General features: G+C 36.5%; 1 protein-coding gene across 3 annotated transcripts; it reads left to right on the top strand.

Moving 5' to 3' along the window:
- Positions 1–833: 833 nt before the first annotated feature.
- On the top strand, positions 834–17,197 carry LOC110463432 (cryptochrome-1-like). 3 transcript variants are annotated; one of them, XM_021518031.1, is made up of 12 exons: positions 856–904; positions 1,168–1,285; positions 5,691–5,914; positions 6,202–6,396; positions 8,043–8,146; positions 8,662–8,816; positions 9,367–9,513; positions 10,598–10,762; positions 12,650–12,790; positions 13,712–13,863; positions 15,151–15,365; positions 16,443–17,197. In XM_021518031.1, the coding sequence occupies exons 3-12, from the start codon at positions 5,700–5,702 to the stop codon at positions 16,553–16,555; spliced, it is 1,602 nt and encodes a 533-aa protein (XP_021373706.1). In that variant the 5' UTR covers positions 856–904; positions 1,168–1,285; positions 5,691–5,699; the 3' UTR covers positions 16,556–17,197. The 3 variants fall into 3 exon arrangements, with proteins under 3 accessions (XP_021373705.1, XP_021373706.1, XP_021373707.1); XM_021518030.1 differs by lacking the exon at positions 1,168–1,285 and having other exon boundaries at positions 834–904; XM_021518032.1 differs by lacking the exons at positions 856–904; positions 1,168–1,285 and adding an exon at positions 4,537–4,631.
- Positions 17,198–17,781: the final 584 nt, after the last annotated feature.

A 17,781-nucleotide genomic window follows, 5' to 3' on the forward strand; every position in this document is an offset into this window, starting at 1 on the left:
AAAGATACAACACAGTGCCGTGCCGTGATTCGAACCCACCACCCTTCGGTCACGAGCCCGGCGTCCTACCACTAGATTACCGTGCCTCCTAAGAATAGATCAATTTCTCAAATTTCGACAATACAAATACATTAGCTTCTATATGTAGTTGAGAACTATCACTTTGTTATATATAAGAGAAGTATAAATATACCCCATTTGGTCATAAATTTCTTGGCCAAAATCCTTTAATTAAGCATCTGGAACCGGAGTAATTACATTAATTAGGACAATGCCGTGAAAGAATTAGAAGAAGTGCACTATTACGCAGAGAACTCCCTTTGACTACGGTTAATAACGGTAATACCAACAGATAAGACTTGTGTAATGTTTAATTTAGACTTTTAAAAGGGAGGTTGCTGAAGTGATATAATGCCTTTCTAGAGATTCAAGATGAGGTTCAATGCATAGATGTATTTTTTAAAATGAATAAAAATAGGTGAATACATGTGTACCTAAATTGAATTTATGTTAAACTGTTTAATAGAATGGTCGTATTGTATATTTTTCGTCAACTTATTATAGCTATCGGTGTTTATTTGGCTTTACATATTTATATGCAACAGTTTTATAAATTTGAATTGTTTGAACAAGTTTGAATCGCACTCTCCGACAGTGCAAATCAAGGCCAGGATGTCTTCATTTGTATCGCGGAATTAGATTATTAGATTGTGATCTGAGTCCGTGATTTGTGTCGATAACTTTTCAAGTCGGATTCGCCGCTTCAACCACATAAGAGTAAGCAGACCAAGAACAGTCACGAGAACTCCCGATGGAACGTTAACGTTCCGAATGGAAAAACCGCGGCTTGTTTCAAAACAAGTTACATAATCAGCTGATCGTCGTGGCTGTCATACCGTTACAGGTAGAGTACAATTCATAAGAGGTTTTAAGGCGTGTTTGATGTTTTCATACGGTTAAACATGCAAAAAAGTCCAGTAAATTACTATAGAAGTGTTGAATGCATTTGATAGCGACCACCAACTGACCAACACGTGTCGTGTGTTATGAAATAAGCAAATCTCATATGAACGCGGCTTTCACACGTGTGAGGAGAGAGGGTTTCTGCTACAAAAATAAGTGGATTTTTTTTATGTAAACGCGGTTTCTTTTCCCTTTCTTTGTTAGCTGAGCCTGGAAGGGATCGATGGATGGGGCATGGCGCTTAATTTTCTTGAGCTGAACAGGATATGATTCAACCTCTCGGAGAAGGGAAAAGAAATCGCGTTTGCAAACATAAATAAAAGTCCAGTTGTCTTTGTTGCAAAAACCCTGTCTCGTCACACGTGTGAAAGTGTTCGTATGAGATTCGCTTATTTCATATAACACCAACAGTCATTTGGGTAACATTTTCAGTTGCTTTAGAACTATATGGGTAATATACTGTCCCTGATTTGGGTAACAATTTTATTACTGAAATGGGGAATAAAGTGAAATAAAAACAGAGTTCTTTTAAACACTTGGAGCAAACAAATTAAGGCGTTACTCTTTTGAATAAATCCAATGATTAATAAATAACAAAGTAAAGTACATTCAAAATGATCAATTATGATATAGATTTAACTTTTTGTGAAAAGGACAAACCATCAGTAGCTATGCCCAACTAATTTTTTTTAAACCAAAAGTGATTTATTTCTTGTCATTTTCCTAGAGACTACCATAACCTGATTACAAAACAGCAATCAGAACCATGTTATCTTCAAAATTGGATTTTTACGAATTTTTTGAAATCGTGAAATTTCACAATTGTTTTTTAGCATTTTCCTGAAAACAATCAAAAAAGCGTACAAGGTCAATAACATGGTATATATGGGAGAATTTGTTTTCTCTTTTTTTACCACAATTTCAGAACCAATCTATTCTATTGTAAAATGAAAGATTTCCATGCTAAATATCACCCCTCACTCCGGAGATGATGCTAAAATGTTACTTCACAAAGAGTTACCTCCCCTTACAAAACACAATGAATGACATTAATAATCTCATTTAATTATATATATTGATGCACCAGTCTCAGTGGTAATTACACATCTTCTTTCTTATCGTTCGCCTTTACACTTGAATACCAGTCTCCTCAACAAATCTGGTGGTCTTCTGTGCTAAGGGCATCCACTGGTCCACATAGCTTTTCTTTGAGTGGTAACGGTTGGTGAATGCCATATCTTATCTCTCATGATCAGTGCCTGATGGATCTTCCATGACTGTAAGAGGTGTGCAGTATCCTGCTCTGCTTCTCCACAAGGACACATTGGAGATGAAACAACTTTCATGACTTTGTATAGATGTTGATTGAGTCTGTTGTGTCCTGTCGGAAGATGGTAGTTTGGTCAGATCTTGTTGGTGGTAACTGTCTTGTTGCTGATGGGTGTTGAACAGAGATTTGATGATAGTCTTCATCTCTGTGTAGCAGACTGGATTTTCTTCCTGTTATTGTTCAGCACCATTCTTTGCTAATTTATCGGCTTGTTCATTACCCCAAACTCCACAGTGAGAAGGAATCCACTGTAGAACTGTTGTCAGACTTTTGATGGTGTATAAAGCTTGTTCAAGTTGAGGTTAAGCTTGTCGTTTGTCAAAGCTTGTAGCACAGAGAGGGCATCAGTCAGGAATACTACTTGAGTTGTGTTATCAATTTTGTTTTTGATGGAGTGTGCAGCATGAATAAGGTCTTCTTCAACTTAGTAGTTTGAACAATGTAGGCCTGTTGGTATTGCTTCTGATTGTTGATCTCAGTTGGGGTACTTAATGTATATACCAGCCCCTCCTTTTATTGTGGCATTTGCTTACCCAGGAGTCTGAAGGGTACTTGTCTTCAAGCATACTCATTGTAATTACACATGATCTGATATGTTTTAGTCAGATAAATCATTAAAATAATATTTAAAAACAAAAAATTGTATTTGTACATGGTGTATGATCTGACAAGTTTTATTTATATAAAAAAAAAAAAATGATATTGAAAAACAAAAGCATGTCATATCAATTAGATATGTTTAATGTAAACTATGTACAGACCAACCATTGTATAGTTTTTGTATGTCAGACAACACTGAAACTCGAAATAAATTTAAATTTAGGTCTATTCAATTTCTAACTGTATCAGCGTATGTAAACTAAGTCAAGACTGAGTGACAGTAACTTAATTTAAAAGTTTAATCATTTAGAAACAAGTAAATAGTACCGAAATTTATACAAATATACATCATTTAATGTTTAAAATATATACAGAAAACAAAGAGAACAGATACCTTTACACGATAGGTAAACAACCGTTAATGCAATATCCTTCTAGCGAGTTTTGTCTGGTACAGGTGGGATTTGTTTACGTTTTCGAGGCGAGGTGTCCGCCATATTGGATTTACCGTTATACTACCCCTTGGGATTTCAACAGCATTTTTCATACCAAGAACGGTTTTGACAGATTGGCATATATATATACTTATTTTAAGGGATAATTACTGAACATTTGTATATAATTTTGATGGATGTACTCGGTTTTATAAGGAAATTGTCGCTTCTGCAATATTTCACAATCTCCGCTCCTTGCGTTTCCGCCATGATATTTGAAATATAGACTGTAGTAAAGTGACGAGGGATATCGAAGATAAAATTCCTACCATGTATCCATTTCTATAACATGGACAAGCACGATAAAATCACCGTTCTTCCGATGGTATAAAAGTGTGACGAAATTTTGGCGCGGCGCGAAAATTCAATTGGAGTTATCTCCCCTTAGCTTGGGCATAGCTACCATCAGGTCCAGTACACTCTGCCCATTGAGCTATATAACTATACAGACCTATATAGCTATATTCACCTATAAATTATAACTGTGTTGAGCTATATTTTATCATATTTCAATTTTCATTAAATTAAAGCAAAGTCGCATTAAACAATAAGGGATATGGTCATGTTGACTATAAAAAACATACAGTTAGATGTTATTTCCGATTTTTTTACATCATTATTTTTTAAAAAGAATACTTATATTTAATGTCTTTTTTTCATCAACCTCATGATAAAATCGTCTTTAAACAGAGACTTTGTTTCGTTTTCCTTCAAAAATAAAATCACATGAAAATAGCTCAAAAGACCTATTTCGGATAGGTCAATACAGCTATTATAGGTCTTTATAGCTATATTATACTAAGCTCAATCGGCAGTGTATACTGCACCTGTTAGTGAGTGACCATATCAGTGTAAAAGTTTTTAAGTGTAAAAAATGATTTTTCTGTTTGCTATTTATAGCTTTATACTCTGCAATACACTATAAGCAATGAATTGATACAATTCACATATTTTTGTGCACAATTGTACCTCATAGTATTTTTATTGGACTATGTTGAAAGAATTACGCCCTTTCTTTTGTTCATAATGTGTAAAAGATCTTTGTGTGTTTCTTTTTCACTTTATTCCCCATTTCAGTAATAAAATTGTTACTCAGATGGGTAACCGTTAACCAAATGCAGGATAATTACGTATACTCATATTTGCCGTTGAGCCCAACCTGTTAAAGGTGTAGTGGAACTGTACTGGGTCGACCGTTGGCAACCAGGTATAGCTGATCAAGTGGTATAGAGTGTCCATCTAAGGTTGGGCGGTCCTTAGCTGCGATAACGTAGCTTCTGACAACCGAGACAATTTTTATGGCATTGCAAATAGTTGTGTCTTAGGGGGCGAAGACTTTGAAAAAGCAGCCTGTAGGAAGGTAGCAGAACAGGACAGGGTCAAGCATCGGCAACAAGTAATTAAGCTCAATGGAAGAGCGTCTGTCAATATAGCTATATATAAGCTAGAGTTCAGAGAGTCCTGGCTCAAACCTGGTCTGGCTGTGCATTTTTCCATCTCTTGTTACAACAGTAACAATTTTATTACTGAAATATGAGTGAAATGAATAAAAAGGAGTTCCTTTTTGGCAGATGATAAGATCACCTTCGATTCTAGCTTCCCTCTAGAGGGAATTTCCCTATAGGTTAATTGTACATGTAATACTGTCTGAGCAGTGAACCAGGAAGCAAGGGCCGAAAGTTTGATCCCGGGTGGAAGCACATATGTACACTACCTTCTTTCCTGTGATATTTTTAATGATCTCCTTACCACTGCCAAAAGTTATATTGGAAACTGTTTTTTCGAGCATAACTATAGCTTTGATAAATAATTTCTGAAAAGAAAATCATGCCTTGCAGATGAAAGATGAACTAAACTAAATATGAAATGAACAACATTGTTCTGAGTGTAAAATGAATTCACTTCGGAGCTAGACACAGATTGGAACTCTGATCAGCTTCAGACTGCTGAACTTATTCTCTGACCAATCGAGCTACACCAGCTGGTGACAGAAGTGTGCCGGCCCAATTGTTCTACAGTTAGTTCATTTAAGGGGAAATACATGTAAGTTGCATAGGAAAACCCACAATGCAGTGGCATGGGCATGGGAGAGTGCTAGATCGAGGGATCCTAAATACTACAGACTATAAATAGATGTAATAGTGACCTTTATTGTACATGCACACAATGATGATTTAAAAAAAAAAAAAAGATATACTTAAATGTTAGTAAAAAAAATTATAACTACATGCAATTTTGTTTTAAATAAAGATTTGTACTGTAAAATGTATATATGCTATAAGCTTTTTTACTTCTTTTTAAAGTGACATAAAATGGCAAAGAGGTCAATCCACTGGTTTAGGAAAGGTCTTCGTATCCACGACAATCCATCTTTGATTGCGGCGTGTGAAAATGCAGAGGACATGAAACCAATCTTCATCCTTGATCCATGGTTTCCTAAAAACGGCAATGTTGGCATCAACAGATGGAGATTCCTCCTGCAAAGTTTACAAGATCTGGACACCAATCTCAAGAAAATAAATTCACGGTAAAAATAAAGATAAAATGGTTGAACAATCAATTATTGACAAAAGTGACGTTTTGAGGACTTTCAATCTGTGATTTACTTGTGAGACTTTATTGGAGATGGAGATATCTTTAAGATTTTGTCTCGTGCTTCATGTATGAGATCATGCATAGATTTAAATTTGAATTTCCATTCATAAAAGATTCCTTGACATTTTCTTAATATGTATATACTTAAGTCTCATTTTGACAGTATGGTAGCATATACACCCTTTAGTCTCTGTGAAAAGAACATTGTTGATATTCCAGGTTGTTTATTGTCCAAGGGAAGCCAGTAGATGTACTAGCTGATCTGTTCAAGAAATGGAATATTACAACCCTTACATATGAAGTAGATACAGAACCTTATGCAAAGCTTCGCGATGCAGAAGTCGACAACCTTGCCAGGGAATGTGGGGTTGAAGTGATCAAATGTGTGTCCCATACCTTGTATGACACAAAAAGGTAAATATAATCAAATTATGTCCCATGTACAAGCAGGGATTTGTCACTTCCCGTTGGAGGTCCATTAAACATTGTCACCCTTCTAATTTGTAACACTCTTTCTGATTGGATATCTTGCTGGGGTCTATATTTCTATAGACCCCTCTCTGCTGGGGTCTATAAAAGCATGTGCGAGGGGGAGATAACTCAAACCAGAATCTCTCTTCATGACAACAAAGATGGCGTCCGACACACACAAGCGTTCGAGGTTTGCCAAACATTCATAGGATGAAATACCCTACAAGCAATCTTAAACGACAGCAACTTCAACAAAAAGGCAATGAGGGGGCCGCTAGGGTGCTAATTACAAAGATGGTTGTGTATTGTGACTATTGTCCGAAATATTGCCGAAAAGTCAAAAGGTGTCAGGTAGGGGCTATTTTGAGTAACTGTCAAGTTTAACAGGTGGGGCACAACGACGCATATGGGTAATAATCCTGCATTTGGGTAATAGTTACCCATTTGAGTAACAATTTTAGAACAAAGATGGGGAATAAAGTGAAAAAAACCCTCATAAAGTTCTTAAAATACCTGGAGCAAAAAAGGTCGTCATTCTTTCAACGTAATCTATGTGAGTCAAACTCACAAAATGACTTAAAATTTGGCAGAAAAACAGTTATGAAAGATTGTCAGGGTGACAAGTTTGTTATCTCTGGGTTAGAAGCTTGAGGGTTCTACAGGCTCATAGACCCCTCGCCTTGGCTCGTGGTCTATAAAAACTATACGGCGTCTATGAGCCCGTTGACCCCTCCTAACCCAGAGATAACAAATATTAAACACTCATTCCCAATTGAAAATAGACCACATTCCCGAATTTGACTAATCAAATTCCAAGTTTGCAAAAACAAAAACTGTTTCTCATCAAAATTATAATTTATCTTATATATCCTTTTGGCTTTTTAAATGTGAATAATATGATCCATAATGAAATTCTATCGCACAATTTCAGCATTTGAATATCCCCAGTTTTCCTAGTTTTTCAATGATTTCTTCCCATATAGACCCAAAAATACTGGTGGTGACTTACGTATACCCTTGGCTTAGTTGAAGTGTACATTTATCCAGCAATAAGCCCATGCCTACCAATAATATAAGCCCACCATTATGAAATGCAGAACGGTGCCATCCGAGCTATTTCATTGTCCAGTAAAAACCCATCCCCATATTTTGAGTCAGATTATTGGTTTTCATTTGCTGTCAATCTGTATACCGTAAGAGTTTATAAAACATGAAGATATTCTAAAACTTGCATAGATGATCAGGATGTTGGGTAAGTGATGCACTTGACATGTACGTATATAAATCATGTTCATAATTATAACTAATGTGTAATTTAGATCTAAGTTTTTCATTTCATTTGCATAATTCACTTATATCAATGCTTCAATATTCACATATGCAGCGTAACTAGAACATCGGTATGTCATAGAATTTCACCCAGTTACATATATCACAAGCTGACACCTAAACTAAGGTAGCATTTTGTTATGTTACCTTTGGCTACTGGTGGTTCATATTTTTGACAATAAAAACTGTTACAATCTAATATCAGATCTGTAAGAACTGTTTTTGCATGCTTCTATGTAATGGTACATTGTATACTTCAGAATTGTAGAGAAGAATGGTGGATCAGCTCCTTTAACCTACAAGAGACTACAGACTGTTGTGTCCATGTTGGGATCCCCTCCCAAGCCTGTACCAATACCTTCCAGTAAGTGTCCTGTATAACATCTCCCCCATGGAGACCCTGATCAGGCCTCCTTGTAGGTGACCAGGGGCGATATATCTATCTACCCCTGGGACCCCCCTCCCAAACCTGTACCAGATCCCTCCAATCAGTCTCCTGTATAGCATCTCCCCCACGGAGACCCTGACCAGATCTGGATCAGATCTTCTTGTAGATGACCAGTGTAATAGATAGCTACCCCTGGGACCCAACACCCCTCCAAACCTGTACCCAGGCCTTGGCAATGGAGGATTTGAGACATCAGAAAGAATAATGGTCAAATTATTATAGACTTCCATTACTACATTTCTGCTTGTTCTCAGCTTAAATTTGCTGTATGGTATTGATCAAACAAATAACTAGGTAATATAAGTAAAAAGCACATGAATAGAGCTATTCAGGCCCCTTGTGCCTCTTTTATTATATTTTAATTTTATGAAAAAGATGATTAAAATTATCACAGCTTGTGATAATGATTTTTTTCTTTCTTTTTCTAACAGACTGTAAAACTTCAGTATCTAAGGATTATGACCAGAAGTATGCGATTCCAACGCTGGAGGATCTTGGAAAAGATGCAAAGGACTGTGGACCATGTTTGTTTCCTGGAGGCGAGACCGAGGCTTTGATCAGGCTGGACAGAATGATGAAGAAAACGGTAAATATAATTGTACAATTGTTATACTGTAAAGCACATGTGTTTTATGAGATATTCACATTTAGTCCCGAGGTGGGCCTACCGTCAACAAACACATATTTAAAATATATGTATATAAAAATATGCAATCAAGGGATATTTTCTCAGATTGAAACCTCATATTCAGTTTGATTCAGGATCTGGTCAGCCATCTGAGTCATCAGACACAGGCCTAGGTCTCCCAAGTTAGCATCTTTCTTTTTATAAAAATGATTGTTGCTTCAATTAGTTTTTGACATTTTGTTTCATTAAAATATCACTGGAATCAAAAGGTGTTACATATGACTCAAATTTCCTTTCTTGCTGTGACCTAACCTAAAAAACCCAACAAACATAGGTTCAAAATATCTTAATAGATTAGGTCAAGGCCTAGTTAGAAATGAAGAATCATTAATATGTACAACATTTCCTCTGTTTTATAATAAGGTTCATATAGAAAATTTACGTGAGTATCTATATGAGTACAAGGATAAGTATTTTTATTATCAGGTATAATTAAATTACTTTGCAGAATTGGGTGTGTACTTTTGAGAAGCCAAAGACAGAACCAAACTCCCTTGAGCCTAGCACGACCGTCCTCAGTCCGTATTTGAAGTTTGGCTGTCTGTCACCTAGAACAATGTATTACAGACTCGTTGACATATATAAACAAAACAAGGTATGTACTTACCCCTGTCAGTCGAGTAAGCCCACCTTCAATCTCTGCTGAAGTATGTTTTGGTTGTATACATCTCTATCACAGGCATTTCCAAACATTATAAGTTAACCAATAAAATAAGTACCTACTTTCCAGTGATACGTGAGAATGTTATGATTGATTATTACCTTAAATATATTCCATATTTTATCAATCACGCTAATCTGCATGTCTTGAGTATAGTCAGACTCCAGCACACATAACAACCCACTAACGTTTGGACTGGTGGTGACTGCTCTCTTGTTTAATCATTATAATACATATATATATAGGTCTATTGAGTTGGGAATAAGTTGAAACTGATTTGTTTTTTAAATGTTGGTATATATGGTTCAGCACCTTTTTGTTGAGGAAATGACCATAACAATATATAGATTTCATGTGGAAAAAAAATGAGATCATTATAAGCTTCCATTTTTAATAATCAAAGAATATTATTAGTTACACAGATTTTTGCAGGGTATACAGGATGGTATGACCCTAAAGGGTTTCATATTTCCTGAGGCCGATAGGCCGAAGGAAATACAAAATCCTGTAGGGTCATACCATCCCGTATACCCTGCCAAAAATCTGTTCAACGAATTTATTACCCCTTTGAGTCTTTTATAATAAAAACAAAGAAAAATATATTTCCTTATCAGTATGCGAAGTGAAACGTTTTGCCATTTTGTAAACAGCGAAGCAGACAATGAATGCAATTTGTCTCCTGTTGCCCGGCCACAAGATACAAAGACACGTGACCCGTATACCCCTTGTAAAATCACGTGATTCCACCGTATTACTGCTGAGAATCACGTGACATGACCATATACCCCCCAAGATTTTTGTATACCCCCTAAGATTTCCAAATGCGGTTTGGTACACTGTAGTTTTTAACCTATCAGATTCCTAGATTTTTCTCAAATGGGTAATAATGTTGTTTATTTGAGGATATATGCTATTTCATATACACATCATTAGTGGAACTCTTTTTGTGCAGGAGATGCATGTCAAAGTAGGGTAACCTACATCCTTAATGAATAACAGATGAACTAATTCGTTACAGAAACACACAGCTCCCCCAGTGTCCCTGGAAGGTCAGCTGCTCTGGCGTGAATTTTTCTACACAGTTGGGTCAGTTACCCCAAATTTTGACCAAATGGTGGACAACCCTATCTGTATACAGATTCCTTGGGATACTAATGTAGAGTTCCTGGAGGCGTGGAAACAGGTGATTACCGTACATCTAATGTTATTTCAATACTGTGACCTTGCTTAGGTTTCACTGTGACTGTCTATAAAAAACACACGACTGTGTTGAGTCTAAAGTATGGTTAAATTTTCACTACTGATAGCATGCAAAAGATTTTTTTAAAAAAGATGACTTTGATAAAGTCCAAACAACACAGATGTGGGTGCATTTACAGTAATCACTTTGTACGTCCATCTGTTCACAAACTTTGTATGTTCATCTGTTCACAAACTTTGTACGTCCATCTGTCCACAAACTTTGTATGTCCATCTGTCCACAAACTTTGTATGTCCATCTGTCCACCAACTTTGTACGTCCATCTGTCCACAAACTTTGTACGTCCATCTGTCCACAAACTTTGTACGTCCATCTGTCCACAAACTTTGTACGTCCATCTGTCCACAAACTTTGTATGTCCATCTGTCCACAAACTTTGTATGTCCATCTGTCCACAAACTTTGTATGTCCATCTGTCCACAAACTTTGTATGTCCATCTGTCCACAAACTTTGTATGTCCATCTGTCCACAAACTTTGTATGTCCATCTGTCCACAAACTTTGTATGTCCATCTGTCCACAAACTTTGTATGTCCATCTGTCCACAAACTTTGTATGTCCATCTGTCCACAAACTTTGTACGTCCATCTGTTCAAAAACTTTGTATGTCCATCTGTCCACAAACTTTGTACGTTCATCTGTCCACAAATTTTGTATGTCCATCTGTCCACAAATTTTGTATGTCCATCTGTTTACAAACTTTGTACGTCCATCTGTTTACAAACTTTGTACGTCCATCTGTCCACAAATTGTTCAGCTGAAAACTTGAGCTTCAACAGCCGGATCACTTTCAAACTTTATACACACCTTAATCAGCATTAAAGAAAGAAAACTTTGTGTGTGTGTGTGTCTATCCAAACAATGAATGTCTGTCTGTTACTGCCACACATATTCTTGCGCAAATGTTTTGTGAGTTTCCGGTGTGCCCATCCATATTTGCTAACCAGAAGTATATTTTTCCATGTTTGGGATGGCGTCTGAAAGAATCTGTTGCGTAATAGGTACAATATGTTGAATTCTCAATAACAAAGAGAAACACACATGAGTACACTGTGTATCAACATATGTAATAGTATGCTCTCACTAGGACTTTGTTATAGTATGTACACACTAATAAGGTCAAAGCTCTGTACATGTGCTTGATTCTGTGTAGAAAGTTGATTTTAAATGCATTATTTAGAGATTTGCATAATTACTGTCTAGTGTTTTTCAGAATAAAAGTGAGGACATGCTGTTTACAAAACTAGATATAATGTGTTTATTGCGTGGGCGTATCACTGCACTTGATAAACATGTCTTGTAGCCAAGATGTGTGTCTTTGGTTAGTGGCACAGCCAGGTACATGCAGTAGCCTGTGTTTAGGGGTGATGGATGGCATGGGAGACGAGGGAGAATCTCCAAATCAATGTGCTTGAGGAGGGCCATCTCCACACCAGAATAAAGAGAGGTCTAATAGAAATGAAAGAGTGACACATCTCCAGCAAATTCTTGTAGTGGATGGGTGGCATCTTCCTATCAAAGTCAGGAAAGGATGATGGATTAAGGAAATCAAGGGGTCTTTGAGATCTTATGGAACTATGAGTTGTAATAAAAATTGGTGCAGATATCTTGAAAATAGTATATTTATATGACAAAGAAGATAAGCAATGAGTAGATTTATTTGTCATATTGATTTAATTTCTTGATGATTATAATTCATATAGTATAAAATGTTTAATGTAATATTTCAAAATATGTTTGACAGTATGTAAATATTATGTAGTAAATGAGTTATCGTTGTAACTACTTGTTATTTGTGAATGTTTTCAGGGAAAAACAGGATTTCCATTTATTGATGCCATTATGAACCAACTGAGACAGGAGGGATGGATCCATCACCTGGCCCGACACTCGGTAGCCTGCTTCCTTACCAGAGGCGATCTGTACGTCAGCTGGGAGGAAGGCAAAAAGGTACAACTTGCATTCGCTGTGATGAGAAATTCGCCCCCATTACAAAGGCCTTAAAAGGCCAAAATATCCTGATATACAGTAACCACATTGATAAAGAGAACTCTTCTAAAATTCACGATGAAAATGCTGCTGCTACTTCAGAAGCTGCTAATATTGTACTTCAGAAGACATTCAACACAGATTAAGTGAAGTATAATTTAGAATATACCAGAGATTGATTTAAGTTAAAGGGAAACTACCCTTCTTCTATCTAAATGTTTTCAATGCAGAAAAACAACTTCTTGCAGAAAACAATGATCAGATCGGTAAAAACAGTTTGATAACACATTGTTATATACTTCAGAAATATTTTCTTGTGTACATTTAGCATTTTTGCTTGCATAAAAAAATGATTAAAACACACCATTATGTCAGATGCTGAGTGTGAAATTCTGAATGGAAGAATTTTCTATCAAACTTGGGGAAATTGGAAAAAAGACATTTAAAAAGAAAACACTCATGATCAATTTGCCCAGATTAAATAGTCTCTGCTTACACTAGTTAACTGTAGAGAAATTTTATGCCTTACAGTCTCGGTCAGCTATCAGGTCTAGAATGTTTAACAGAATTTAAACAAGTGTGTGGGTAAGACCTCTGTCAGGGGTTTATATTTGACCTCTAAACAGCTAGCATTTAATATCATATAATTGTACAGATATAGTTAATCTTGGGGAAGCTGTTGACAGTCACCTTAAGAAAGTTGACACTAATGATTTTCATAAATGTTGTATCTGTATTATAATCCAACCCTTCCTGCGTGTAAGGGTCAGATTAAGATGAGATGGCCAGTACAATTTTTTTACCAACTCTTTTTAAGAACCCATGGGCTTAGTCAAGATAAAAGTAGATATATTGTAAAAGCTTCATTATGTGTTTCTCCAGGTGTTCGAGGAGTACCTTCTGGATGCAGACTGGAGTCTAAATGCTGCCAACTGGATGTGGCTGTCGGCCTCCTCTTTCTTCTTTCAGTACTTCAGGGTCTATAGTCCAATCGCATTCGGCAAAAAGACAGATAAAGATGGCAACTACATCAGGTATGGACAAGGAAAAGGAAAGGGGTTTTTCAAATTTTTGGCTCACCATCATCAGATGGTTGGCTATTCAAACCCCCGTCGTCCATGGTCCATTCGTCCTTAAACAATGTTTGTTAGCGCTGTTTCTCAGAAATTACTGGAGGGATCTTTCTCAAATTTTACATGCACATTCCCCATAGTCCCTGAATATACATATCAAAGTTTGGGACTGATAGTTGAAGTATGTTAGCACTTTTTCCTTAGAAAATGTTGGAGGGGTCTTTCTCAAATTTCACATGAAGGTTCCCCATGGTTCCTTGTTATGCATATTGAATTTTGAGAGTTTCAAGTTTGTTAGCACTATTTCATAGAAAGTACTAGAAAGATCTTTCTCAAATTTCACATGAATGTTCTCCATGGTTCCTTGTTAAGCATATTGAATTTTGAGAGTTTAAGTTTGTTAGCACTATTTCATAGAAAGTACTAGACAGATCTTTCTCAAATTTCACATGAAGGTTCCTGATGGTCACTACATGTACATACATGATGATTTCTGGGACTGACTTTAATTTCTCAACACTATCCCTCATTTACATTTTACATGGTTTTTATAACGTAATTTTAATATCAATAAAAGAAAAATAATAAAAAAGCTGGAACAGCCATATCATTATTAGTGATTTTCATGTTTTTGTGAAAATATAACTTTGTCGCAGTTTTGAAATTTTTGGGTATGAAACTTAAATGGAAATATTTACCAAAATCATATTGATGAACAGATTTACTTTTTCAGCAAATGCTAGGAAATCACTGCCATGAAAATGAACCTCCCTTAACAAGCAACGTTAAACTCTATACGGCTTTGATTTCACACATCTTCATGTAAAAAAAGTCAGCGCAGCAAAGAATTTTTATTCCAAAATAACCAAACCATTCAATAATATAACCTAGCATATTTTAGTCTTATTCTGTAATAATCTTGCATACAGTGGTCTCTTTCTGAAAGAACCCTACATACAGTAATCATTTAAAATTACTTGCATACAGTAATGTCACACTGAAATAACCCTCCATACAGTAGGGGGAGGGGGAGCACACTCTCCTTTTATACAACGTACAATAATGAGTCCCTTTGGCCAAACCATACTCTGAAACGGTGGTCAGTCAACATGTTTCATAATGTGTGACAATTGGCACTGTATTTGAATCAGCACTTTTGAGGATGGTAATAACATTGTAATAAGAAAAATTCAAAAATGTGACTAATGTCATTGAATGAATTAATTCTATTTAAATTATTTTTCGTAGGAAGTATGTGCCCGTACTGAAGCACATGCCGACCCAGTATATCTACGAGCCGTGGACAGCTCCGCTGAAGGTACAAGAAAAGGCGGGATGTATTGTTGGCAGTGATTACCCCAAACCAATAGTGGAACACGACAAGATTCGTCCCATCAACATACAACGCATGGCCACAGCATACAAGAACAGGCCAGCCAAGAGTGACAGTGGCAAGTCTCAAGGTAATGATGTCAGGTGAAGGGTCCGATTTATTATATTGTAATACATGTACAGTCGAACCTCGTTATCTTGAACTCTTTTAACTCGAAGACTCTGTTTATCTCGAAGTATTTCTTCGGTCCAGGCCAAGTCTCTTCTTTATCTAAGTAAATAAAATTCTGATAATACGAACCCTGTATCAGCCTCCTTTACTCCAAGATAAAGTGGGTTGATGGTGACACAGCAAGATTTTACTATTTTATATAGAAAAGAAATCTGTTTCTTAAAGACTGGCTGGATGATGGAACAACACTTTCAGCATACATACAGTTGGTACTAAAATTATCTTCATAATGAATACTATGCATTCAGATACAACGAATATGAAGTCACTATCAAGTTACTAGGTTTTGAGAGTTAATCTTGTTTTCTTCATACAGAGACTAATTTAGACCAGGCTGATAAATGTTTTATCCGGTTTCGAATTGCACAAAATTTTAAGTGCTTAACATATACTTGTATAGCCTATTTTCACCAAGAGAATATTTCTGAGTTTCATTTTGACACCTAGAACTGCATTACATTTCCTATTACAACCCTTTCGGCCTTTATGTTGAGCATTTGCAAAGTGAGGAAAGTTATTGGCACTATCCTCTGGTCGAGACAAACCAAAGTTGTTAAAACTGGTCCTTTGAGTGGCTCTATTGTTCACCATATGACCAGTCACCTTCGCTATAACAAGGACATTTAACTCCAAACAAATAAATAAAAATCAAAATTCCACGGCATTTTTTTGATAAGCTGTTTGTTTACACACCAGTATCTGAAGTCTATCTGAGATATTTACACATTGTAAAATGATTTCACATCAAATTAATCTGTGAATATATACATTGTATTCTTTGAAATTATTTGCTTCTTTAAACAAGCATCGATGATGTTTATTTAAATTCAAAAGTATATCTTCCCTTGCCGTCAAATTTTAATCAACCATCAAATGGGCAAATTTTGTAAAATAAGGGACGGGGGGATTAGTTTAAACTTTTCAGGGACTAAAAATGAATTCCCAACTCATTTCAAGTCTTTTGTGTAATTTTCAGGGAAAGGTCAAAAGAGAAAGACTGAACAGACAACACAAGGACCAAAGGGAAAGAAAAGCAAAACAACTGGCAAAAATTCCAAGATCACTGACTTCATAAAAGGTGGAAATTGAACCGCTAGGTGTCGGAACTTGTAAAGGAGGCGAGGACTTCAGGGAGACTGTGTCAGGAATTGTAAAGGAGGCAAGGACTTCAGAGAGAAGGTGTCAGAACTTGTAAAGGAGGCGAGGACTTATTAGAGAGAAGGTGTCAGAACTTGTAAAGGAGGCAAGGACTTTAGAGAGAAATTGTCAGAACTTGTAAAGGAGGCAAGGACTTCAGAGAGAAGGTGTCAGAACTTGTAAAGAAGGCAAGGACTTCAGAGAGAAGGTGTCAGAACTTGTAAAGGAGGCGAGGATCTTAGAGAGGGGTGTCAGAACTTGTAAAGAAGGCAAGGACCCAAGCTGAAGGGTGTCAGAGGTTACTTGTAAAAATGGCAATGACTTAAGAGTAAAAGTATCAGATGTGGTAAAGGTGGCAAAGATTGGAGTGGTAGGATGTTAGAAGTAGTAGAGGAGGCAAGAATTAGTGTCGTAGGGAGTTACTGTACAAGTTGTGAACCGGATGAAGTGCCTGGTTGCCAGAAGTTACTTGTAAAGGAATCAAGTACTGAACTGTTAGGGGGTCAGAACTTGTAAACAAGACAAGAACTGAAGTGTTAAGTATATGTTATTGTTGTCTGTTCAATAAACATTTAATAGTTTTGGAAAACAATATTTGTCCCACATTTTTTGTCAGATTTTCTTTTTTTGAGTCTTCTTAACCATCATACCAGGTAATATTAATCAAAAGGACCAGAGGGCCTGCACTGCTCATTTGAATATGCTCCCAGGTGTAGGGGCCAGACCCTGGAGACAGTCCTGGTAGGATACCTGTTTTAATCTCTTCATGCCTAGGCAGTTGCATAATAAAAGTTATAACCCCTGTAACTAGGCACCATGGGGAACCAATTCCAGTTAGAGAACAATCCCTCTGGCACTTTTTGATAAACAGTGCTAACAAATTCTTAACTCTCCAATTCAAGATGGCCACCTGCCAGCAATCTTAATTTTCCTATGAATCCCAAAATTATATATATGCGTAATTTGGAACTATGGGGAACCACCATGCCAAATTTGAGAAAGATCCCTCAAGTACTTTTTAGGTCACCTGAGACAAAGTCTCAAGTGACCTATTGCGATCGCCTTTTGTAATTTGGAACAATGGGGAACCACCATGCCAAATTTGAGAAAGATCCCTCAAGTACTTTTTAGGTCACCTGAGACAAAGTCTCAAGTGACCTATTGCGATCGCCTTTTGT

The sequence above is a fragment of the Mizuhopecten yessoensis genome, unplaced genomic scaffold, assembly GCF_002113885.1.
Source record: "Mizuhopecten yessoensis strain PY_sf001 unplaced genomic scaffold, ASM211388v2 scaffold10905, whole genome shotgun sequence".
In the NCBI taxonomy this organism is placed as follows: domain Eukaryota; kingdom Metazoa; phylum Mollusca; class Bivalvia; order Pectinida; family Pectinidae; genus Mizuhopecten; species Mizuhopecten yessoensis.

Bases quoted from the DNA above. Each gene is read 5' to 3' on its own strand.
- LOC110463432 (XM_021518030.1), top strand. From the start codon at position 5,700: ATGGCAAAGAGGTCAATCCACTGGTTTAGGAAAGGTCTTCGTATCCAC. The intron at 5,915-6,201 runs GTAAAAATAAAG...TTGATATTCCAG, and splicing joins CTCAAGAAAATAAATTCACG to GTTGTTTATTGTCCAAGGGA. The intron at 10,763-12,649 runs GTGATTACCGTA...GAATGTTTTCAG, and splicing joins TCCTGGAGGCGTGGAAACAG to GGAAAAACAGGATTTCCATT.